Source organism: Nipponia nippon, unplaced genomic scaffold, assembly GCF_047370975.1.
Source record: "Nipponia nippon isolate SJK-2023a ecotype South Korea unplaced genomic scaffold, ASM4737097v1 scaffold_5, whole genome shotgun sequence".
NCBI lineage: Eukaryota > Metazoa > Chordata > Aves > Pelecaniformes > Threskiornithidae > Nipponia > Nipponia nippon.
Window position 1 is genome coordinate 38,899,643 of NW_028262369.1, and position 26,139 is coordinate 38,925,781.

General features: G+C 34.0%; 1 protein-coding gene across 1 annotated transcript in view; it reads right to left on the reverse strand.

Moving 5' to 3' along the window:
* Positions 1–233: 233 nt before the first annotated feature.
* HFM1 (helicase for meiosis 1) overlaps positions 234–26,139 on the reverse strand; it is a 42,155-nt gene continuing 16,249 nt past the window's right edge. Inside the window, exons 15-40 of the mRNA XM_087732611.1 lie at positions 25,509–25,552; positions 25,316–25,417; positions 23,051–23,196; positions 21,466–21,560; positions 20,523–20,656; positions 19,558–19,605; positions 16,627–16,707; positions 15,914–16,005; positions 14,959–15,065; positions 14,821–14,868; positions 14,508–14,605; positions 14,290–14,421; positions 11,298–11,383; positions 10,248–10,331; positions 9,069–9,226; positions 8,252–8,355; positions 6,580–6,735; positions 6,055–6,150; positions 5,516–5,634; positions 4,578–4,660; positions 4,312–4,430; positions 2,039–2,137; positions 1,515–1,575; positions 1,143–1,248; positions 583–740; positions 234–300 (exon numbers count right to left, since the gene is read on the reverse strand). Of these exons, the coding sequence (XP_087588737.1) occupies positions 234–300; positions 583–740; positions 1,143–1,248; positions 1,515–1,575; positions 2,039–2,137; positions 4,312–4,430; positions 4,578–4,660; positions 5,516–5,634; positions 6,055–6,150; positions 6,580–6,735; positions 8,252–8,355; positions 9,069–9,226; positions 10,248–10,331; positions 11,298–11,383; positions 14,290–14,421; positions 14,508–14,605; positions 14,821–14,868; positions 14,959–15,065; positions 15,914–16,005; positions 16,627–16,707; positions 19,558–19,605; positions 20,523–20,656; positions 21,466–21,560; positions 23,051–23,196; positions 25,316–25,417; positions 25,509–25,552 (2,623 nt within the window). The remainder of the gene's footprint in view (positions 301–582; positions 741–1,142; positions 1,249–1,514; positions 1,576–2,038; positions 2,138–4,311; positions 4,431–4,577; positions 4,661–5,515; positions 5,635–6,054; positions 6,151–6,579; positions 6,736–8,251; positions 8,356–9,068; positions 9,227–10,247; positions 10,332–11,297; positions 11,384–14,289; positions 14,422–14,507; positions 14,606–14,820; positions 14,869–14,958; positions 15,066–15,913; positions 16,006–16,626; positions 16,708–19,557; positions 19,606–20,522; positions 20,657–21,465; positions 21,561–23,050; positions 23,197–25,315; positions 25,418–25,508; positions 25,553–26,139) is intronic.

Genomic DNA, 26,139 nt, shown 5'->3' on the forward strand with positions numbered 1-26,139 from the left:
ATCCTGAAAACAGCAAGGTCAACAAACAAATATTTTCAAAATAAGATAATATATCTAAAATTCCATAAATTAGACATCAATTTTGTTATTATCTACCCTATGCAGCAATCCAGCTATTGGTAAATAGGTATACAACAGAAATAAAATTCTCTTAACTGTATTTGAAGGCTTCACTCTAAAAACGACTGTAACTTTTTTCCCCCAGCACTCACAATGTATTTTGTTTATATGTTTTACAAAATGCCATCAAATATTCCAAGAAAGGGCTTGACATCATTGATTTCATCATCAAGAAGATATCTAATGAAGATTAAGCAAATAAAAAAAATTAAATTAGGTATAGTACATCCAAACCTATGAAATCAGGAATACTATACAAAGTATAGTCAAGAGATACCACGACAAGCAAAATAATTTTAAAGTCTTTTCCTTTCTAAGAAAAATTAATTGCTACTATTGTGAAAATTCATCTTTTTAAAATGAATGTTACAAATTAACACATCGACTAAAGGTCTGTGTTCCATGAAGAACTAAGCACTGGAACACTAAGGCAACAGAAAAACATACACAACTTTTTATTACCTGGGATCCACTTCTTTTTCCTGTTTTTTTGTGAAAATAAAAAAATCCTCTTTCCTAGTGAGTTTAGAAGAGTCTGATATTATTTCTGAGACTGAAGAACACTGTATGTTTTTCAGCTCTTGTGAAGGATTCGAATGCTTTTTTTCTTGAAAACTGAACTGCAATGTAAATGTTAAAAAGCGTACGTGGTTAAAACAACTAACCAAAAGAGAAACTGCCAGATTGTTGTAGTATGTAGTACAGATATTTATATTGATGTTATGGTATTTGACAAAGACCAAGCACATGATACATAGAATTATATACTTGGATGACTTGCAGAATCACAATCAAATTGAGTAAATAGTTTTGAAGTCACGCTATATAAAGTAAATTTAAGTCCTAGTTCTTTGTATCATGAGTATCACACTGAACACAGAATCCATGAGTGTTTGGACAACACAGAAAAGTTCAGAAATTCAGTATGTCCAAACTGATTCATAAGACAGATAAGGTAAATGTATTTACCCATTAAATACTTTAATGATAGGAAATTCTGTTATTGAAATATTTTTACTCACCATATTTATATTTCCACTCTGTACAGACAAATTCCCTTTTGATGTGCTATTAACCACAGAAACAACTGAGTTCTGAATATTGGTCTCATCTTGTAATGTGCATGAACTGAAAATATCAAGTTGAATAATTTAACTATTTTCACAGAAGTGCAGAATGATTGACTTTGCAGTTCAGGTTTTCCTATTTAATTCCCTCCACACTTAATAAAAAAAAAAATTCAAATCATTCAACAATTCGTACCTTTTGAAAGTTGAAATTTCACTCACTTTTATGAGTGAACAACCTTCTATACATTTAATTATACAGATACATGTGAAATACAGACAATATTTTCAACTGAATAAAATTGTAATAAATTATATAATGCTTACTCTTTCGAAATGTCATTTGTGGCTTTGCTTCTTGTATACTGGCAAAGTGGTTCACACTCATCTGGAATTTGAAGGCAGATATTTCCATGTTCCATATAAGAATGAAAGTTTTAAAAACTGAGTCACAAAACAGCCAAAATCCCTTGTAAATGTATTACATAATATGATAAATAACAGTTTGAAAATTATTCAAATGTCTTAACACTTGAAATATTTCTTCTGTGGGTTTTGGGCTAATGTAAAGATAAGCAGACATAAGCAGTCAGATAAATTAACAAATATGCAGTTGCAGGCCATCCAAAAAATTTTTAATTATGACTTTTCTCAACTCTCCCTTCTGTAGTAGATTTGTCTCAACATAGTTGACATTCATAGGTAGAGTAATAAACCTGGCAGTCAAGTCAATTAACCAAAAAATTTCAGGTAATTCTATTCACTGTATACCATAATAAATTATTCTCAAGTATAAGCCTGTAAAATAATTTGTACATAGGAAACAAAAAATTTTGGTAAAATAACTTTACCTAATTCTCTACTGGCAAAGTTGCTAGCAAATACTAGTTTCTCGTCATCAATATCATCCCAAACATCATCTCTCAGTTCAAAGTCCACATCCAAAGCATCTGAAAAGCAAGATCTCCTTTTACCTGTATCAGTCAAGTTATGCATTAAAGATTCTTTAACTTTTTGTTTTATGCCATTGGCTCTCGGCACTTCTCACTCACAAACACTGAATGTTTCCAAGAGAGAGCTGTAATACATTTGTAATGGGCAAGTACAACAAAAACTGTTCTATATTGTACAACCAGTTGTTCCATCTATTGAAAGGAGGATTGCCACATATGCACTTTTTCCTCAGCATTATTTTCAGAAAAGTTATCCTCAGTGCAGATTCTAGAAAAACGGGCCTTATGAAAATCACGGCAATTTAATTCTTTCCCTTTGTCAGAAGCATTGTTTGATTACAAATTTAATACTTTTAATTCAGTCCTTTCTTCTCTCTACAGTTTTCCAAAACAGTCTGAATGCTGTCTTCCTCCCATACATCTAATGCCTAAGAACTAGCCATGACAAACATGTTTTCAAGTATTGTTGTTAAAATTCTCAATTAAAATGTGATAGTTAATGTTTTAAAATACTTTTTTTCTGGTGCAAAGATGACTTTCCTGTTTCCTCTCTTACTCTCTTTCCCTTTTGTTTGTTGTATTCCCTCTTTTCATCACCAGTCCAATTCTCTCTGCTAATTTTTTTCATCTCTTTTGCCACACTACCCTCCAGCATCAGTCAGTGCTGGAATCTTCATTCTGTTGTCACGGCCATAATATGCCCAAGAAACCCTGATCCAGGTGTCCCTTTCAACAGAGGGGGAGCAGGACAGGCTCAAATAAAAAAATCCTGTTCCACAGACACTGGCAACATCAGGAAGGCACTGCTATTGTAACTTTGGATGTGCACAGTCAGCACGGTGCATTATTGCACAGACACACAGACTTCAGATAAATCATAAGTTTAGGTTACTACAATTTCACGGTATATTCTTAATTACCTACTTTTTTTATGGAATGGAAAGATATATTACAGATGCAGTTAACCCTATAAAAATTATATGAACTGATGCCTTAATTCATTAGAACTATTTCTGGTGGATTTTTTTAAATGCAGCCAGACCAATCAATATGGCCAAGGTTCCCTTTTCTACTGCTATTCAATGGAGATGGTTTTCAGTCAGCAATATCTACTATGTCCCCTTGATCCTGTATGATTTGCCTCAAGATATTCTTCAGCATAGACTATAGCTATACTAGAATATCCATCTCTCTTCCCATGACATTACTCTTTTAACACAATCATACACTAATTGCCTGCCCCCCCCCCAAGCAACTGATGATATGGCTATGCAACGGTCTTCCATCTTAAGACTAGGTAACAACTACAGCAGGTAAACTGGTATGGCAGGAAAATACAAAGCATTAATTCAAAGGAATAGGATTACAATCCCATCGTCAAAGTATTAAGTAAAAATGAAATTATACAGTACAGCTGCCAACACTTAAGGCAGTATGAACTAAAAAAAACGTTTCAATTCATTTCAGCACAGTGTTTCTTACATGTCTGAGTATGATCTAAACATCGGAGCTGCTACTTATTAACCAAATTAATCAAAACCTGATTCACAGCAATCTAATTTACTGTCACCAAATACAATGGCAAAAGGCATGCAGCAAGGAGAAAATCATAGTTGTATACTGATAACGAAGACTGATCATTTAATACTAAATGTAAAAACATTTGTGGCCTGTCCAGTGGAAGAAAAACAGAAAGGTTTTGGTTTTTTTCCAGATAGAGATGTTTTATTAGTTATGAGCTCAGCTATTGAATGGTCATATTTTTGTCAACTACCAAACAAAAGCTCGTATTTCACTAACTTTTTCCAGCAGAAAGGGAAAAGAAGAAAATGTATAGATACAGGGGTAAAATACCTCTTGTATTACAAGCGGCTTCAGTGGAAATACATTACAGTCATACCTTTCAGGAAGTGTTTATAGATTTTGACCCTCATATATTTGATTTAGTCATTACTGTTTTATTTAAAGGTACATTTAGATGCTTAGATCTACATTAGAAATTCTTACCAATACCAGAAAGCAAGCCAATTAAGGCCACCATATTTCCCTATACATTCAGTGTTTTATAATGCTATACTGGTTGCTGTAGTGATTTCAGCAAGTTTGAGTTTACAAGTATATTCAAATCAAAACAGTGAAAATCATAATTTCAAACATTAGCAATAACTTACTAGTCTTTCCATAATTCCACGACTGCAGTTGTTTCTGAGATCCTCCTAAGCTATTAGCATTATCTACCTGGTTCACTGAACGTGGTGAAGGTGATGAAGACGGCTGTTTATTGCTAGACCTATTAAAAAAATAATCACTGACGTGTCAGTAAAAGAGTTGCAGAAAGTTGCAAAATAATTTTATTTAGAAAACAGTTTTTAGTTGTTACAACTTAACATGCTATCTAAAATAAGACAGATGTCTTTTTTTGTTACTTAATCAGTACCTTGGCAATGCTGGCAACAAAGATTTAGGTGTAAAAACAAATTGTTTAAGATCCACATTTTGAGCTTGATTTAACATCTGCATCTAAAGAAAGCAGATTATTGTAACTGGTAAGATATAAACATATTGAAAACTGTTTTTTTTTAAACAACCTTAATGACATCATTAATACTCTATCAAGTTAGCATGATTTTTAAAGATCATATAAAATCTTTCTGATGTCTGCTTATCTAATGTAATCAGTTAAAAAGGTTTGAATTATATGCTTCTAGTGGCGTTACCCAAGTACCCTGGCAAAGTCAGACTGGTTATCACTAACTCTCATCTGTATGAGCTATAGGCTAAATCATTCTCTATTGCAAACAAGCAAGCAAACAAAACTGCGAGGAGGAAGCAAAACACTCCAATATCTCAAATGCCGTTCTTGCTGCAGAAAGAACTAGTTTAGTACCACATTCAAAGGGATAAAGTGTAAGCCATGAAATCTTTCAGAGGTTAAAAACTAACATGGTTGGTTTTCTTATAAACAAGTGGATCTACCTGTCAATGCAAAAAGATCTCTTAGTAGCATTACGCTGATAAATACCACTCTTTGTTTTCATTCAGGTCATATTTTGCCAAAACCAAGCCACAGTACAGTACCTTCCAATGATGCCTCTGTGCCTCACCCACCACGATCTATCAAATGCCATAAAAGTAAAAACAAAGAGTACATGCACAGAAGTGGATCATCGGAAGCGTTCCAAACAACAGCAGAACCTCGCAAAGGTTCCTGGACCTTTGGTACCTTTGTACTTCTTTGCTTTTTTGCATTCCACACAGAAAAGAGAAACTTGGATGTTCATATTTAGTTCTAAAATTCTCTCTGCAAACAAATATATATGAATATGTAACAGATTAAAATACATCTATTCAATGGATGACTGTATTCAAATGAACCTTTAACCGTTTTACTGGGGGTACAGAAGAAATTGAGTTCCTGCTCCTTAAATCAGCTAGGTACAAAGAAAACTTTGAATCTCCATTCATCTCTGACTTTGGAGGTACTCCAGTTTTACCTGAGAAAATGAATTAAAATAATCTTCAGATTAGTTTAGAAGGGGTAAATCCTAATTCTTACCAGATCAATGGAAACTTTGCCACCAAGCTTAGTATCTTTTATTGAAAGATCCTAAAAGATTTAACACACTAATTCAAAGATTTAACACACCAGTATTTATATGACTGTAACAAGCTTGACATTGCTCTTAAATCATATGCTAGATGTTCTGAAAAATATTATTAATCATTGTAATGCCTATAAAAGTGTTATTGACAAAGCTTTTTAGTACTGCTTTTATGACCGCATCATAGGAACAACTCATGCCTGACTCTCTTGCTTACGTTTTTTCTGTTAATGTAGCTATTGGTATAAAGGAAGCTATTCTAAATGGTATTTGTCTAAAAGTAACAGAAATAGTAGATTTAATGAAACTCACAGCAGTCATGTCCACACACATCTTTATTTTTACAGCGATGGCTGCATTCTCTGTTTCCATATTTCTTGTAGGTAATCTCTTGCTTAGATCTGCCTCCTAGATAAATGTAATACAGAAATGCTCATTTTTTATTTGATACGTACTGTTGAGAGAGTACTTCATGCAGTAAAAGAGGGGCTAGAAGTAATCTGGGTCACTAGAATTTTGTTGCCTTCAACAAAACCTTGGGCTGCTCCAACAATATAATTGGAAAGAAATTAATCAATGCTACTGAAAAGGAGAGGCACTAACTACATTCCCAAATCCAAGCAGTAATATTAGATACCAAGCACCCATGATTTTTCTTATTTTAAAATTCAAAGAATTGCACTGTAGTACTTGACAAGTGGAAGCAGTAGCATTGTATTTTTATTATACTTGATAAAGGAACTGTATGGATAAAGAAAGATCTAGCTCTCTACTGAAAGCAAAATTCAATGTTCTGTTGACTTTGGTATTAGCAGATGATGTGATCTGACCATTTACCTGTATCTGCTTTTGCTGCTGGCAGACTTTGTGGTGAGCCACAATACATATCAAGTGAAGACTCAGCTTTCAGTTTTTGATTTGTAACTCCTTTACTTCCCACTGTTTTCGATGTTAAGTAAAAGGCTGTATACGTTTGCTGTATATCAAGGCCAACTTTGAAAAAAAGACAAAAATATTTAAAATTGCTATAAACTGTTTCTAAACTACTGATTACCTTCAGTTTTCTAAAGAGTTTAAGAAAGTATAAAGGTTTATTAAAAGATCATGGAAATTTGTTAAGATAATGTACTATTAAAAGCACACTATTATATGAATGGATTCTTTATGATTGAGATTAAAAAAAACCAAACATTTTCAGAATTACAGACATGGTTACTAGATGAGTAACAAAATTAGTCCCTTTAACAGAATTTTTCTGTATGGTTTTAAAACTACATTTATCTATGGCTTTGCACTGCCGATATAATTTTAACTTTAAAATTGTACTTCAGTCTGTGTTACAGGAGTATCAGCAGCACTGTACTGGCAAAGGTGTAAAATGAGTATGTTGATAGTACTTTTGAAGTTGAATCCTAATAATAGTTCTAGTTGTAATTAAACCAAGACTCATATGAGACCATGAGAGACACCATTTGTAAAAAGAGTATTTTTGTCTTTTATTAGGCAAATATTGCTGGAAAAGCAGACAGGGTTTTAAAAATGAGAGGTTTCCTTCATGTCTGAAACAGAAGCAGACTTGAAAATAAGCAGAGACTAGGAAGACTTGCTTTTAGTCCAACTTCACTGTTACCAATTTCAGAGAAATTAACTACTGTGTTGAGTTTTACTGAACTCGGTACAACTTGTAGATAGCCAAGTAGTAATAAAGGGACATTTTCTTCCTCATCTCTGTTTGGTTAGAAAAGCCTCCTTTTTCCTGAGCCACAGGTTTAGCCATAGGAATACAGATAATTTCAGGCTTGATTATTGCAATAGTCTCAATATTCAATGATTATAATGGAAGCACCAAATATACTTCAGTTACCCTAGCACACAGCAATCTTCTTTACAGGTGGGGCATGATGACAGAATTTAATGCAGCCAGTCTATTTTTAAAGTGTATTTCAAAATCCTGTGTTTCAAGGTCATCACTGTCTTCTCACCTGCTGCTATCGTTACAATTCTACGGAAATTGACACTGAGGGGACCAGTGTTTAAATCTACACATCATGGCACGAAGTTTTCCACTGTAGAAATTTCTTGCTACTGAAGTGGAGATGAATCCATATCTAGTATTTTTTTATCACAATGCAAAACCTAACCATTCACAAAGACAGCTCTTCCCAGCATAAATAACCTGTCAAGCTGACAGGTTATCCCTACTGAAAGTTAATTCAACTTGAAGGCAAAGGGCAAAAGAGAATCCTAATCTGTATCAACAGAGCAAAATACTATCACCTAGTAACAGTTTTGATGTTTCCCAGTTCACTAATATGCTAGTTAATGAAACAAACAGATACGTAATTAGGACTGTTAGGTAATACTCAACCCAGTAAAAAACATGTAGTAGAATTTTGTTTCCAGATCAGTTCACTTTATTATATTTTTGGCTTGATATAAAGAGTTTCAATAATTTATTCAAAATTCTTATGCAGTTGTTTTTAAATTAAAAGCATACCAATCAACCTACCATAATCAGAACTAATTAAATTTATACTAATGTCCTCTGATTTAAGAGCTCTTTTCACTTCGATTTTCTTCGTCCAATTTCCAGTTTTCAGCAGCACAGAATCCCTGTAATGTATCAGTAAAGTTTTGTTAGAGACGGACAATGAAAACAACACTGTATACCATGGCATCTGGAAACAAGTGAAAGAGCCTTTATTTGGTCTTAGTTCTTGGATTTTGCTTGATAAATGGCCTAAGAATAACCTTCCAATAATATATGATTTATGGTCATAAGAGAGCCAGGATCCCGCAGATCAGTTTCAGTTCTGCCAAAAGTGCCAGACTTTGGCCAGAACTCACATGAAGGTCATGCAGTTGGAAAAGATTTTGTTTCTCTTTTCCCGTTTGCTCCGAGCATATTTTAGGCAACTGGAGAATGTAATTCCATCGCTGAGTGAAAAGCAATTTTGACATGCGATATAATTAAAGAAATATAGCTAATAACAGTACGTAACAACTTGAGAATGTATCTTTTTAATAGGTATTTTTCTTTGTTTATATTTATGTGGGAATTATTATGACTTCCATAATATGACATCAGTGTTACACAGATATTTACACATACTCTGTACTGACAAGCACACTGGCATGTTTTGGGGGTTTTTGAATCTTCTGCAGCATTTTAAATTACAACAGTGACTAGAAAACGGTGCAGGATAAAGAATAATTTTGTACCGTTTGGCATCAGTAGAAAGTATTGCAAAAACTGCAAGTCACAGAAAGGATTAAAAGCCAACACCCTTAAAAGATGCAAGGCAAAAAAACCTGATCATACATACATAATTTTCTGATTAAAAATGACTTGGTTGTCAGCATCTCCTATGACCAATGTAACATAGTGGAAGTCTGTCGCTGTTCTCTTTGTCTGTAGCTGCTCATAGTTTGTTAGTTTGATGGTTACTAAGATTTCAGCCAATGTATCACTGTATTTTGGAAGCTAGGAAAAAATGATATAGAAGAAGACATAACTGCTAAAATATGCAAAGTAAAATATATGCCATTCCATAAATTTTTAACTGTTGATACAAGCACAAAAGCTCAATTCAAGCAATTTCAGTTTGTGGTACAATTTTTATTTGTTGTTCTGAGACACTATTATACAGTACTAACTTGCCCATAGCTGAATATCCAAATTTGGTTGAGAATAAAAGACAGTCTAGATTAAGCCCCTGAAAAATCCTCCTCTGTTCAATGCAGACAGAAAGATGCAAGAAGAAAACTAGGTATATTTTGTCATCCCAACATTCCTCTGCAAGATATTTATAATTGCTAAATCTTTCTTCTGAGAATAACTTTACTCATCGGGTATTATGTGAAATGAAAAGCTAAAATAGAACCAATTGTATTTCACACATTTATTGAGTTTTTAACTTCAAAGGTGTCTTCATTTGTACCAACTTCACGAGACGCTTTAAGGCTATTTCTCAAATTTTGCATTTCAGAACGGTAGAGTGGCTATGTGACCTGTCTAAAGCCAAAATGCGTATCAGAACCTCAAAGCTCTTGATTGCACATGGAACCGCACCCTTCCTTTGAAAGGGTACCAGCTAGGCTAATGTAATAATTTACTGTTTGTCTATATTCCTAAATGTGATGTAGAAAATAAACATGAGTTAATGCTTCTTCAATAAGTTTTATATGGATTTTTTTTTCTCTAGGGTTTATTTATATTCAAGATAGAAAAGACCTCTCAGACTCACATATAATGCTAGAATATGGAATACACTGGTTTGCATCTGTAACAAAATGCTATGAGAGATGCCAATGTGTTATAGGCAATGTCTATTCCAAGGCTCTCCTCCGATATTTAAGAGTTTGATTATACATGCTAAGGTGGAAGGAGGCCACAATATTGTGTAATCTTCTATCAGCAAAGGCTCAAAATTTCTTTCGGTCAGTATTTGCTCTTTCATTTAATAATATTAGCATAAAGACATAAAATAAACAAAAGCATTTACCTGTTCAATGTTAAGTTCGTATTTTGGAAGGTGCAAAACAGATTCTTTTATCTGGTTTCCAAAAGGAGGATGTCTGTTTAAAATCTGCAAAGGTTTAATTTCATTTCTGATACATTCAGCTGATCAGAGATGCCAACAGAAATGTAAATCCAAGGAATCAAAGTCACCAGAGTAATTATGCTATCAACAAAAGCCCTTATCACTCCTGGTTCTCTACTGTCAGTCATGCCCAGAATAGTAACATAACCAAAAGAAAATTCCAATACTTTTTCATGTTGCTACCACTTCTGTTCAGGTAACAGCCAATGAACTAGTCAATGACCTCAAAACCTGACTACTCGGGTTTTATATGAGATGACTCTTCTATGTTGCCCTAGCTTTAGTCAAAACAAAACAAATGACAGGAAAACTGCAAAAGGGGGCAGAAAAGAGAAATCAAATTCCTAAAGCCAAAACAGAAAAACCAAAGGAAGACTGATTTCCTTTAGAAATCCATAATATCTCCCAGAACACTGGAAAAACAGCTTCCTCAGAAAAGAAGCCAAGAGCCAAAGAACTTGTCCTGGGGTAAAATCTAACTTCCCTAAAATAAGAAGTGCTTTATAGGTGATTCGGAAGAATTTTATTCTATGACTATCTTTAACTAAAACTAGCAATAATGGAAATTCAGGATTCTCATCATTACCATACATTAAGAGAAACTGTAAATACATATTCCCTTTTATATTTTTTCTAACACTCCTAAAAGGGAAATGCATATTGTCCTTTGTTTCAAACCATGTTAATGATTAAATTCTACATATTTAGGCTTTCCAAAACCAGCCAAATCAGTCAAATCATCCACATTAAATTTGCTAGAACAAAACATCATACAATAGTCACATATTTTTTTTTAATTCACTAGTATAAATGAATAAACCACTTAAAGCACTCAATCTTGCTGACAATCATACAGCAGATATATATTAACCATACCGCTTTTACTGGTAACAGTATTCATACTCAGTATTTTCCTTATCATATTTAGCTGCGTACAAAATAATAAATTACCAATTCAAGTTCCCTTGCATTTGTGTCTTCTATTTTTTTAAATGATGTCAGCCCAGCATTTACCATAGCGTTTGACAGTGATACACCTGTGAAAAATTTAAGTTTTATGCTGTTAAATGACAATCACTAATCTCAAATTATTCTCAACAACTGCATTATAGCAGGTAAAATGGAAGCAGAAATAATTTTATAGTATGTTTGTCCCAGCTTTTTGCCCAGCAAATCACTGAATTTCTTTTCAGTTGATTAAATATTTTAGTATTATTTAATTTCACTTATCCATTAGTAAAGAGAAAAAGAAATTAAATACAAATCAAACATGAAAACATTCAATATTTCAATACTGACAATTTTTAGTTACATTTTCTAGAGTAAAACAGATTTTAGATCACTTTCTACAAGAGTCAAGAAACGTGTTCTGCAAATATATGATGGAAAAAATCATGTCACACAGCGTTCTTTGTCTCAGAAATTTTTACCCTATGCAAGGAATTATTTAACTATGTTAAAGTCATAAGGATCTCAATGTTTTTGAGCAAGCTAATAATGAAATTACCTAAAAAATATTTATTACAATCTTCTAGGAGTCTTTGCAGATTTAGCAAAAACTTTTCCCATGGCTTTATCTGCCACAAAAGCAGACTGGCAGAGAATTCTACATACGATCTTATTCATTTTCGTGATTCCCAGTTCTTTCAAACTTACAGTGAGATTCAGAGTCATCACAGCATATGAAAAGGCATTTCCCTTACCTGGAACTACAGCCTACTACAATAACTGCAATAACTTTAGGTAAAAGATAGTACCAAGTACTTAGAATGAGTATGTGGATTCTTCATATGTAATTCTGTAGAAACAGTAAGAGAGATCTGAAAATTAAGTGGGAAACCTCCCAAGCGACTCTTAGGTTGCTTCTTGGAAGACATTACAGCAATCTTATAAGAAAAGACTCATTTCAACTGAAGAATTTAATGATTTAGAGAAACAGAAGACCTTTCATCCTTTTATGTACATTTGAACACCTTCTGGGTCTGACTTAGGGAAAGCATCTTCTACCACCTCCCCTCTCCTTTGCAGAAGCTCTGCAAACAGACTGAGGACTCTCACTTATTACTTCTGCAGCTACTTCAGTTACAGCTGTTGCCTTGTTTCTTTATAAGTGAAGCTGAAGACTAGTTCTTTTGTCATAATTCCTAAAATGGCAAAAGGATTTCCACCAGTGAAGAAAATACAACATATAAATAAGACTTTTTCTCCTTATCTATTTCTGCGCAAGAAAAAAATGGAGGTGGAAATCAAACTGAACAAGTCATAAAGGTGATAAAATCCTGTACGGCAACTGATCATTATCCTGTTTGTCAGAATAAGCATACAGAAATTAAGCATATCATACAGCAACGGGAGGGAGCATCACTATTGGACAAGAGTAACAAATTGAGATAGTTGTAGAAATGCAGTAAGAATTCAACTGAATGCTCAATCTCAGTAAGGCCAAATGTCAGTTAAAGAATAGTCACTCTTATAAAGGACATACTGATTACTAAGGCTTGTTTAAGATTTAAAAAAAAAAAAACCAAAACAAAACCAAAACATACTGAGATAAGAGTTTAAAAATTAGGGATTTCTGAATATGTTACATGGTATCAGTAAATTTCTCTGAGCTCAAACAATTCGCTTAACTTCACAAAGACATAGAATAGGCTTAGCAGCCATAGCATGACAGAGGTCAAGAATGAGACATCATAATATAGGCATCAATTCAATATTTGATTCGGGAAAAGAGGGTGCACTGTCAGCAGACGGTTCAAAAGAAGACTGTAAGCAGAACAAATGGAACTTTGAAAGTCAGCAATTCATGGGAAAAAAAAACAAACAAAAAAAGGAAAACAGGACAGAGATGTGTATATATAGCACTTCTATTATTAAAAAACTAAAATTGACTTTATTCTGTTGAATATAGTGTACAGGAAAGGATTTGTCTACACTGCAAGTGCCATGTTTATTCCACCCATCCTAACCCCCTAGAAATGCTGAACATGAGGCAGACTCCTCAGATGACCATGTGCACATCGGCACAGATCCAGATGTAGTGGAAATGGGTTCCCACCACACTGTAGTGTGCTGCGCACAAGCTAACAAGCCCTGTCCCTTGCTTTGAACCCACATGAATGAAGCAATACAGCTTCTGCACCTGAGCTGGCAGGGCTGTAACGTACTGTACCATATGGATCTTCTGGCTTAGCTATTCTCTCATTTGCAGATCTCTGTACTACACTGTTCTGTACAAAGTAGATGAGTCTTTAAAGAAGAAATACAGAGAACACTGCAGTGAATTCTGAAAGCATGAAGTTATGATAAGACCAGACATCAAAGCAGGAAGCTATACTATTACCTCAAACAAGTATAACTACATTTTTGTAATACAGAGGACTCCCAAAGTTTCTGAACCGCTTTCCAAATAATTATGACAAGTCTGTACTTCCAGCCAGAAGTTCATCCAGTAACAGGATACAGTGATAGCAAGATTATTAGAAACTTGTGATCCTCATGTGTATAAGAACCTCATGCATGGTAAATTTATTTCTATTTCATGATTCCTATCCATGTCAATGCAAATTAAAAGGCTTTCACACATATGAGTAACAGGACCTACAGTGACAGCTGTCTGGACAGGAAGGCATAGCTTAGTCAGAGGTATGCAATCACACAAATATGGAATATGCCCAAGATACAGAGATGAATATTAAGAAAAAAGAACAACTCTGAAATACTTTGAAAGCCTGAAGAGAATTACTAAACGGATTACTTCTATCATGACAGACTGTTCTGACAACTGCGGTACTCAATTGTGGCAAATGAGGATTGCCACGAATTGTGGCAAATGAGGAGACTCATTTAATTATGTCACCAGACACCCCAGAAATTAGTAGGCTAATTATGAGTTATGATTCTGTATCAGATTAAACCTTTATCATTCCCGACGAGTACCTACCAATTTTTTCCAACTGTTTAGACACATGAAGTGAATTTTCCCAAAGTTTGCACCTGAAACACTTTGCTAGAATCAAAGAGTTTAATAAAGCAGAAAAGTTGTTCTTACATGATGCCAGAAAGTCAGATAACCCTGTAAAAATAAGATTGACTTGTATTACTCAAATAAAATGTAGCTTATTATTATATGTACCAAAAAAGGATTAAATTTTACCATACATCTAGTAACTCTTAAGCCATTTCTAAATATTCTGCCAGTATCTTGTGTCAAAGCAAAATCTTGAATAGGAATGCATCCTAGCTGAGCCTGAATAAGACTGGAAAAAAAAATTTTTTTGGTACATAAGCCATACTGTAAGCAAAGTATAACAACATAAAAAGTTTCCACTGGAAAGCAAAAGAAAATTCAGAATAGAAACAATGAAATGCAAGATCTGGTCCCCTATAAAACGATACAAATTTTAGCAGGGACTTCAACAGCCATAAAATGACAGCTTTTCAATAAAAAGTAACAACACAACATAATATTTACCAGTTTATTTTCATTTCTCTTGTTTTTATCTTCCCCTCCATTGGAAACCTATGCATGAAAACATACATATTTTCTGCTACTCATTTTATTTATTGCTAAAAAGATACTTTCCTTTTTCAATGTATTTATTTTTTATACCTGATAGTTATTTTGTCCTTGTCTTTATTCAAAGCGTTCAGTATTTTCTTTTCATTTGTTCTTAACTTGACATCCAGAAATTCTGTGCAGTTGGAGATCATTGTAATCTGTAACAATTTAACTTTTTTATTAATTTTTTTCTTTGCTATTTTTTCTACCACTTCTTCCAAGTTTTTTTTAAAAAAACACTTTAAAAAAAATTAGTGTCTCAACACTATGACCATCAAAAGATGGTCAATCGGTTCTTTCCAATACTGACCAACGTTCTTCGTATAAAGGCTATTATATAACAAAAGGGGAAGACTTTTCTTTCAGTTTTTAGATTACTGTTCCACTTGAAATTATCTAAAATCAACCACACTGCTAACACTTTATGACATACAAGGCAAATACAAATAGTTTTTGCTATCTGTTATGCATTTGACTTCACTTTCTTCATACTTTAGTAACAAAGGTAGCCATAGGAGAACAGGCATTCTGTTTTTTCATGGCCAATCTGTTCTACTGTAGTATTTGCTTGAAAACAAAAGGTCTTTTGTGACTTAACAGTAGCAATGACAACCTGTTATCTGACAGAGGAAAATGACTTATAACAGAAAGACAATAACATTCCTTTAAAAGTAAAATCTGCTCTGCATGCAGCTAGGTTTTGCAATAAAAAATAACTACTAAACCACAAAACAATACAGTGTTTAATACATAACAGAACAGCTTCAGCAACTTTATATCTTCATAAGCAAGGTTAGCGAGGGGAGAAAACAGTTGGAAATCAAAAGATCTCAGAGTACAAAGCCTCAAAAATACTCTATATGGAATTTATTTAGAGGTATTCCCTAAAACTTTATATAAACAAAACCTGAGCTTTTTAAAAGAAATAAACACTTCCACTTCTTATCTTTGATTCTGTTTAAAATCAATTGAACGTATGTAAATTTTCTTTAAAAAGTTAAATTACCAATTCATTTAAAGTCTCTGTTCCCTTAATTGTGAAAAATTGTTTCACTGTATCAAATGCAATATAATACCACGCCATTAATCTTCCAGTCTCTGTAAAAGAAGAATATGCCTTAAAAATAAATATGCCAAGTATTTTTTAATGTATTTTTTTAAGTCACAAAATTGAATTAATTTTATTACAGGGCTCTATGAGATTTACCACCACTGACTCAGTATGTTATTGCCCCCAGCCGTCTGATGGATATTACTGACCCCATCACTGAGTGGCAGAAAGAAATACGTGCCAGTTACAGTTTTCTCCAATGGAGATGAATTCACACTAATATACCAGACGGAACTGTGGTTGCTGAGAGCCAACCACCTCTATGAGAGTATTGTAGAGAAGACCAGGTATTAATAAAACCTGTCCTTCATTGCACTGTGTCACATTCAGTTAGCCTGTGATAATGTTCTATTATTTTCTCCTAATCTGCAACAAAATTTCCAGCAACAAGAGAAGATCTATTCATGGATCAACATTAAGAGAATGAACTTCCATGATTTGTTAAAGAAACTTGCTCATGTATTCTAGTCAAACAATTTCTCAGATTCTACTCTCTACTACATTTGCGTACTCCTACTAACGGGTCACAAGAAGAGTTGTGACCCTTTGTAGTTCACTATTATCTCAACATCACTTCTGAAAATGAGTTTATTTTAAAAAAGTGTTACCTGTTGGTTTGAAATTATTTGTTTCATCCATCCTGATCAAATCAAAAGATGATAAATCATTTAAGTTCTTCAAACACAGTTCTGTCAACAATTTGAAAATATATGTATTTTTAGTACATACAGAAAAACTTAGCTATGTACAAATCAGAAACATCATCATCAAATTGCAATGAATGTATACCAAAGTAATTCCACCGAACTCAAGTAAAGGTTTTAGAATACCATCCTGCTTCTACTAAAGTTGGTGGGTATCTTCTGCCTGGGGAAATCTCACTCAAAGATATTCAATACAGGACAACCCAACTCTTTTTCAGTAAAGCAAAAGTAGCAAAGTAAACGAAACTAGATGCACGGAATGTAGCCTGCCATATTCAATCCTGAGTGACAGACCAGACAGCCCACAGTAGTTATACAAAAGATTTCTGCTAGAGTGTTAACACTTAAATGGTTGAAATTTCAAATATCCACAGGTATTTATGAATCCTTCATCAGAAATTTTCATACTGTATCAGGTGCATTTGCATTTACTTCACTAAACCTATTTGGTCAGATATCTGCATGAGGATGACCAAAGTGTTCTGCTTTTCTCTCTTTCAAAACTAAGGTAATTAAAAGGCAAAAATTACATTAATACAATGTTCAGAATTTAAAAGTAAGTTGGGAAAGCACTCAAAGTGATAGTTCCCATAGCAACCAGAAATCATTCACATTTTCATACATTTCATGTGCAATAACTAACTACATACATTACTACAAAATGTTTCACGTGTGTAGGAAAAAGGAGCTAGTTTCTCCAAGAACTTTAAAAAGAGGTTGTTTTTAAGATCAGAGCACTTCCAGGATATATAATCCACACCTAAAAAGCATTTGTAAGTAAGTGAAGCATCTACCCTAGCACTGTCTGTAGAGGTGATTTCAAACCATGCCTTCTCCCGTAAAGGCTTACTTAGATAATAACATGCTTCATTCCCTCCACTCCTTTCAACCTACATTCCAAAAATAGAAGTGTCCTGATCTAAAAGACAGGAAAAGGCAGAAAACAACTGAAAGAGCATATGAACTAGGTAACTTTTCTTTCTGATAAATACTCCTTTTTTTCCTATCTGCAAGTCACAGTCAATGTCTCTCATTTGGAGACTTCAAGCAGTAGTGTATACACTAAGTGTATTCCTGGAGATGGGTCCTCGAAATGCTTACACAATAAACAGCCTCAGCATAGTTCCACGAAGCCCAACATCAATCATAAATTTTTCTACAGAACTGTGTAAAATTTAATAAATGTGTAAGCGGAGTTCAAGGATTGGCTCTACAAATTTCAGGGCATGTATCAGTCTGTTTTCATATACCAGGCCCTCCTCCAGATATTTAAGCTCCAAATAGTCTAGTTTACAAATATACAGAATTATGATGGACATGAGGACTTTCACTGAAGAGAGAAAACTTCCATTTGTAGATTTGCAGAATTCCATTTACAATCTTAGCAAGTAGTCTTTTATTCATAGACTTATTTTGGATCTCCTAGAAAACTTACATTCAAATAAATAAAAAAAGAGTTGTAGACTATTTTCATATTTAAAGATGAGAGGTACTGATGCCCAAACTATTTAGTCAGCTGTATGTTTTCTCATGGAATTGTAAATAACTAAAAAGCAGTATTTAAAAAAAAAAAAATCAATAACTGGGGTTTATTCAAGCCTTAGCAAAAAAAGCCCCTTAAAAGTAGTCTTCCAGTAATTTTTACAGTATTACAGGAAAAACATGGTGCTGCTGATTTTTTTTTTTTGGTATCTGTAAAGTTGGATGCCTCATTCTCACATTACTGCTCACCCGAAAAGCAAGTGCAATTTCTTAATTATGTATTTATATTCTCTTAGTTCTTTGCTATTGTATTATGCATTTGCTATTCATATGCAAATTTTAAAACTAAATTTGGAATTAAAATAGTAAAATAATTCTTAAGAGGATCTACTGAATCCATACATCTGAGATATGACTGATATTGTATGGAATGCTTAATGCACAGAAATCTTTGAAAAACTGCAAGTCTTCCCTTGACGCCCCTAAGCAAAATGAGTAATTCAATCCATAAGGGCCAAATTTCAGGTAACAAGCAAACCGTCCACTAGAATGTGTATCTCCAATGCAAAATGTCATGGTCGGAGAGTGGAATCCTCAGATTACACCAGTCCAGATGTCCGAATAGCAAACTTATACAATATGAGTATTGTGACTTACCTGTACAAAAATACAGAATTTAAGATTTGCTCCTATCCTCCAGTTCTCTGAGTCCATCACTGGACAACATCTGCCACACTCTGGAGTTCCCTAAAATTCCTTTTTTTTTGCATTATTTATGCCTTTTTGAATGACCAATGTAAAAATATCAATCATAAAAAAGTAATGTGTTCTCTCTCTCCACCTGCTCTTTATTGCTGATGCCTAACATGCTATAATCATGCAATTTTAAACTGTTTCTGAACAAGGTGAGGATGTTTACATTTTACATCCTTTGTTTTCAAGGCTAGATTTATGATGAAGAGAAGATGACAATTTCTGAAAAGGGCTTTTTTGAAAGTATCGTAACAGAAATTAATGAAAGCAAATGAGATCAATCAAAGGAAAATTAGGAAGAATGACAAGCAATCAAAATTAAAGTGCTCTGTGTGTAGTTTTATTTCTGAGGATGTATATGGAGATGAGGTAGATAAAGGCATTTAATTTTTTTCCTCTATACAAGAAAACCTTTTCCACCAGTCAAAATGTACCGATAGTGTTTCAAAAGTATTAATAATTAAATAAAATCAATAGCACAACATAGTAAATTACATTTGTTCTGTGAATGGATCTATTGAAATGGAGATATATAATAAACATGGATGAACCTACCCTAAAATGTAACATTTTATTGAAAAAAGCTTAAAAGCCACTTACCTTGTAATTTTGCTTCAATTCCAATTTTATCCAATCCAGATGAAAAACCTTCATGAAAAGACAAATGGCTTTTTAATCTAATAGAATGATATACCTCCTCCTCAATATCATTACCCATCCAAACTGATTTGCTGATTTTTGGGAGCCAGACAAATACCCCAAAGTGAAGAATTTGTAAATATATTTACTATACTAGGAACAAGGCAAAAGCCTACGTAGTGTAAGTATTTAAGTATCAATAAATGGCTGTTAGAACAGATATGCAACGGTAAAAAGCTGCAGATATTCCCCTATGCAAAATACCAGAGTCCTAAAAGTTGCAGAAATGTCAGTGAGCAACTTCACATGTAGTTTTCCTGTTTTAGAATACAGGAAGCCACATAAATTGTAACACCCGTTCAAGTATCAGATGTACTATGTTGCAGTCCCGTTTATAAATCCTTAAAAAAAAAATGTCTCCAGCAAGTGCCCAATGACTTCATAATCAGGTGTAGAGCCAGTGGACAGGAACAAAGATATGGCCAGGGCTGGGGACTGAGAAGCTGTTCTGGACAAGACAAACTGAAGATACCAGCATTAAGATTATTGAAACTTTCTTTTAGAAAAGCTATGAAATATTAGACAATTTTTTTTTCTTAGCAGCAGATTACATATTCAGTGCAGGAAAGTACATTATGGCTTGATACTGCATTAATACATAGTCCAGTGTATTAAGAATAAAAGAAATAGATCATTATGAAGGTGTAAATGTCTTCTTCATAGTTTTTAAATATTATACCATGCTGAAACTCCTATTATATTAAAGCAACTGAAACAGTTATTCCTAAAAATGTTACAGGCCATATTACACATCTTGTTTTCAACTCCTTATGAAATAATAGTCCATAAGAAAACAAAAGAAACAAATAATATGGATCTAACACATCCTAGTGTCATAATTTAGATCAATTAAGAAAACAACAAACCGTAATGACTTGGATTTTTTAAGGCTCTAATGTACAAGAACGTTGATCGTATCCATTCCAAAGCTACAGTGACATCAGTGACAGTATGTAGCACTATTTCTGCATTTAAGTGCTCAACAAGATGCCTGTGCAAGCTAGCAAAAAAGGGAAAAGAAAAAAAAAAAGGTAAGTACATTTACCAATTATTAGTACAAAAAGTGCTAAAACTATTTTTTGGAAAACAAAAGAAACCCCTCCCCCAAACCACACAATTTTCTTTTTTTTTTTTTTGTCAGCTGTTCACTTTAATCAGTGAAATCAATAGAAAACAGTAAAGAATATGTAAATAATCAACAACGTAATTTGTTTGTTATGGCTTAATGTCCAGCAAGCAAAAATAAAAAAACTCTGTCAACTGTGAAGTTTCACAATTATTTAGAAAACAAAGCTACATACATTTAAAAGTTACAGCACAGTGTTGATATTTTTAATATATTTGAAAAATTAAACCTTAATAAAATTACATAAGCAAAATTTCCTGGTTTACCCTTTAATGTCTTAACTTTCCTACATATTTCTCTTAATATTCTGTTCATATCAAGTGAATTCTGTAGTCTAGTATTTTCCAGTTTCTATCATCTAAAAACTCAGAGACACGATCTAGGTTCAATTCTTGCTTTTTGTCTCTCCGATATGTATTATTTCAGTTTCTTCAGTTTTCCAGCAGGAATCTGCAACTATTTTTTTCTCTGTTAAGTTTAAGATGTTCTAAGGATGTTTTTAGCTGATAAAACAGAGGGTGTTAATTTCTGAATAGCTTGATTTCATTTTCCTTAAATTTTTCTTAGATTTCTTCTAAATAGACCAAAAACAACCCCCAAAACCCACCTGAAACAACGCATTCTGTAGAAACTATGAAACATTGCTACCATCTATATAGTCTTATAAAAAAATACTTAGTTACCTGCTCTCTATTATATCAGCACCATTTAACATCTGTATATACTTCTCCCTTGTACTCCAACGAGTCATAATAACTGCTGTAGCTGTAGTGTCAAACTGAAGAATAAAACCACAAACAAAAACTGATCTCTAACTCTTAGCAAAAAAATTCCAGTTCAGTATGCATCACATATCTGCTGAAATGATTAAAACTGTTTTCTTAAAGTCCTTGTTGAAATGGCTGTTGAATGCCAAGGCCTCTCTAACTTAAAGCCAAGTTCTAACTCATTTGGGCAGCGAGGAGGACTCAGGATTCCAGCCATTGCTGGCAGGCAGGTCAGCGCATATGTACATATAACAGACACACATCAAGAAACAACACAAATGTGAACCGTTATTGACCTCCTTACAAGGTCCACAGCTAAGGAAAGGATTTCCAATCACAACCACAGAAAATAATTTACTGACACGGATTCTCATCAGAAATCCCCAAACGTTAGAAAGTCTTGAATGAACAGTCAAGCCTTTTATAGTCATTTCTTATAATCTTCATCATCTACTCTCAAGCCACCTCACTTAGATTATTTTGTTTTGTAATGGAAACAATACTGTTGTACTGTTGTTTTTTCTATGATAAGTTTCCTGACTTTCGTGTTTTTTACATCAGGTTAGTGTATGTAATACTGAAAGGCAGATCCTGGTAAACATTTCAGGTCTTGACTCAGAAAGTTAAAGTGGCTTAGGATTCTGAGTCACAACTTTAAAAATCTTACTCAATTACAATCTCTAGTAAAAAAAAAACAAACCAAAACAGTTAAAGTTAGAAATATAGGAATTTCCATACTAGTTTAGATCTTAGGTCCAGATAAAATACTGTCATGTACACAACACACCAGAGTGGCTAATATAGGCAGCCTCTGGAGACAAATGTGGGGTAAGCTATCTCCTGTACTAGGCTTTATCTGTATTTCTAAAAATTAAAAGACTTAAAAGCATAAGATTTAACATAAATGATTCGGAGACTTTCAAGGGGTATAACTAAAATAACCATTTTTAAATTCTGCCCTCCCCTCCCCCTTTTTACAACCAAATCAACATCTAAACCCTTTCTAAAACACAGCATCCTTGGCATCAGCAACCTCTTGTGGAAGCAAAATGAATTATAGCTTTTTGAAGGCAGTGTTTCTGACCCTCCCCCTCTACCCCACTTCTAACTTAATTAAATGTTTTCTTGTACTGATGTTACGAGAAGAAAAGCACATTGCTCTCTATACTATTCAATTTTCCAGAATTTTTAATCATGCAATTTATAAATTGTTTGCCAGCCTTCTACTTTTTCTCTAATCCCCATTCATTATGTAACCCAAATGTAATCTTTAGATCTTCTTCCACAGCAAGGTGAAGCAGCACTTTTTAGTGGACAATACAAAAGCAAACAGATTTCTTTCTCAATTAAGAAGTTACTCAGGAGTAATTTAACCATTAATAACAATCCTTTAAAAAAACAAATGCCACAGTAAAATTGTTGGCATTGTAGCTTCTTTGCCAAGAATAGTTTCTACTGATCCGCCTATAGACAGTATCAATATAATACAGCATTAACTTACTTGAGGCCTTCCTGCTCTCCCAATCATTTGCAGAATATCAGTTTCACTGTACTCTTGGAACATTCCTCCGGCATAGTGCATTGTGGATTTTATAACCACCAGGTGTGCAGGCAGATTGACTCCCATAGCTAAGGTGCTAGTAGTAACTATATCAGATTAAAGTATATTGATTGCAAGAGGAACACCATTGAAATGTCTGGCAGACATTAAATAAGCAGCAAGTAAGTGGCTAATTCTGATTCCTAAGAGCTCTTACCTTCTCGTGAAGTCAGTGGGCATTCTGCACCACAAAGAATTAGACGTAGATTACAGACATGTATTTGCATAACAATTTCCATGTGTCTGATCATCAGCATTCATTTATTATTGAGTGTTCTTCAACAAATTACATCCCAGATATTTTACTTAAACATTCCTTAACGTTTGGAGATAATACAGAATCCAATCCATCTTCAATGTAACACACACACACACTGAAGAAACATTATTCATATTTCTTTGTGGACAGATATTTGAATGAAGCCATGACTTCATCTTGCTTTGTAGTGATCAATACCTTTAAGATTTTTTTTTTTTAAGTCATCAGTCATTACCACTGTTTATATCCATGGTACCAAACCAGAATCACCACCAATACTATCACAGTACTTTACCAATATGCACTTTCACATGGAAAATACCAGTCAATTTGTGGCAAATTATCTCATACTCATGTTTTTTAATTCACTTTCTCTAACAAATATATGGGGTGGCAGGAATTGAACATGAAAAGCCAGCTATACAGGCCAACTGATACAACTATTCCACTGGGAGAACAAAGTATTAATGAATTTTCCAATTCTTTTTCAAAATGAAAGGAGAACTAAAATTAGTAATTATAGGTACATCAGGAAAGAAGAATCCAATCTATACTGAAGGCATAACCATACCATCTTGTGAGAGTATTATTGTTTTTCATATTGTGATGGTATGCAAACTGGGAAATTTGTCAAAGAAAAACAACTTAACCATAAAGAAGTTGCAACGAAAGGTTATTTACCAGTGCAATGAGATCTTCAGTCCATGTATGCGTGTGTATATATATACACACACACACATATACACACACGACACTGTGAGTATACGTACACCCTGTTTCAAGACCAGAGAATTTTTCTCTTTTGCAATATCTGTGAGAGGTGTGTTAAAACTCCACTCCCCATCATGCTCACAGACATATAAAGTAGAATATGCTGCATACTCTTTCAGTTTCCCCTCAGTTGTAGAAATGGAATTCTAGTATCTCAGATGATTCTGAAATATTCATACAAACTATACATTTCAAAGGACCTAAGTACCAATAAGCGACTTTGCATTCTTTCAGTGGTAGTCCATATGTATGTTCGCATTGTGCTCAGCTGTGGCACAGGCTCTCAAGGTTATTTTTGCAAAGAGGAACTGTAGAACCACGGTCTCCTGAGACTTCGGAAATGGCACTGCAGCTGGCAAAGCCACACACAGTGTACCAGGCAGCTGAAGTACAGTAGATTGCAGGGATACAGAGACTTTTTAATACCACGGACATTGCAACTCTAGCAAGGTTGCCCGACCACAGTAAGGGTATCTACCTTAAATTTTCATAGTGAGCCATGACCATTGTACAGGAAAAAAAAAAAAATCTTGAATCTTTCAGTGTTGTATATGAACCACACGGACAATTCCCCATAGGGTCTGAATCTTTTGAGACCATCACGTCTCAAACAGATACCTTCTCATTTCAGGTAACAGCAGATGGAATATTTCTTAGGAACCTCCCCATCAGTCAAAACACCTTGCATGGGAGTTTGAAAATAGTATCCTGCCCATCTAAAAAGCATAAATGTAAAAGATTACCTTCAGAGAAGCCACTGCTGCAAAGGGCACAAACAAAGAAAATATCATGTGAACTCTGAGGAATGAGACACTAGCAGAGAGCTCCACCTCAACAGGATGGCTCAGTGGTATCAAAAAGAAATGGACATGGCCAGACCTATACAGACACGTGAGGGGGGATGACCTCCACGTATGCTGAAAAGAAGAAAAGTTCTATGGTCTTTAGTAACAGTGCGCATGTATACTCACAGGGTGAAAGTACATGTGAAACACAAACACATCTTTAGCAGGATTTCACAAAGTAATTCCCAAGGTTAAACAAACTATAGAATCATAAAATATTACCACTTCCAAACTGCAGCCTTCTCAGGATACATTAACAACATTTTGACTTTCAAAGTTAAGTTTACTTACAAAGTACAGGTAAGTCTCCTACAGTAAAAGCTCCTTCAATTATTTTTCTGTCAGATATCTCCATACCCGCATGATGATAAGCCACACCATACATTAAAAGATCTGATAATGAAATAATTGTATCTGTCACTTGACTATGTTTACTCAAGCAAGTATTTATCCACAGAGCAGAGAAGTAGTAGGTTATATTTACCTCTCAGTTTGGAATCTTTCAATGAATTTGCAGACCTCTGTAATCTATGCAACACAAAAAAATACAAATACTTCAAAATCACAAAACAGATTCACTAATGTAACTAGAATATACAAAGATACAAGCGTGTTTTTAAAATGCAAAAATAAATCTTCACATGAAACTAGATACACGATTACCCCACTAAAGATTGTAAGATGTATTCCTTGACATGTACATTTTTTACATACTTTCCCATAGTTCTACTGCATTTGTGCTTTTTAAGGATGTTCTTAGTTTTCAACTACATGTTAGACTATCAAAAGGACACAGTCTTAAAATAACTTTTAAAATATACATTCTTTGGATATTTTCAACCACCACCTTTCCCATCTTCACAAAGGAAACAAACTCGACTCTCTGGGGCAGCTGTTGCAGCCTTTCCAAGTCATGACCTACAATCTACATGTGCTGTTCACATAAGGCAAAGACGACCATGTTTGAAGTCCAAAATCAGGAAGTAGCTTCTGCAGCTGCCATGACTAGGCAACCCTTAAGTAAAGAATAATTAATATGGGCTGTATTTAGTAAACGTATCTGATAATGCAAAGACTTCTTATGGCTTAACTGAAAACAGTAGTAAGACCACATC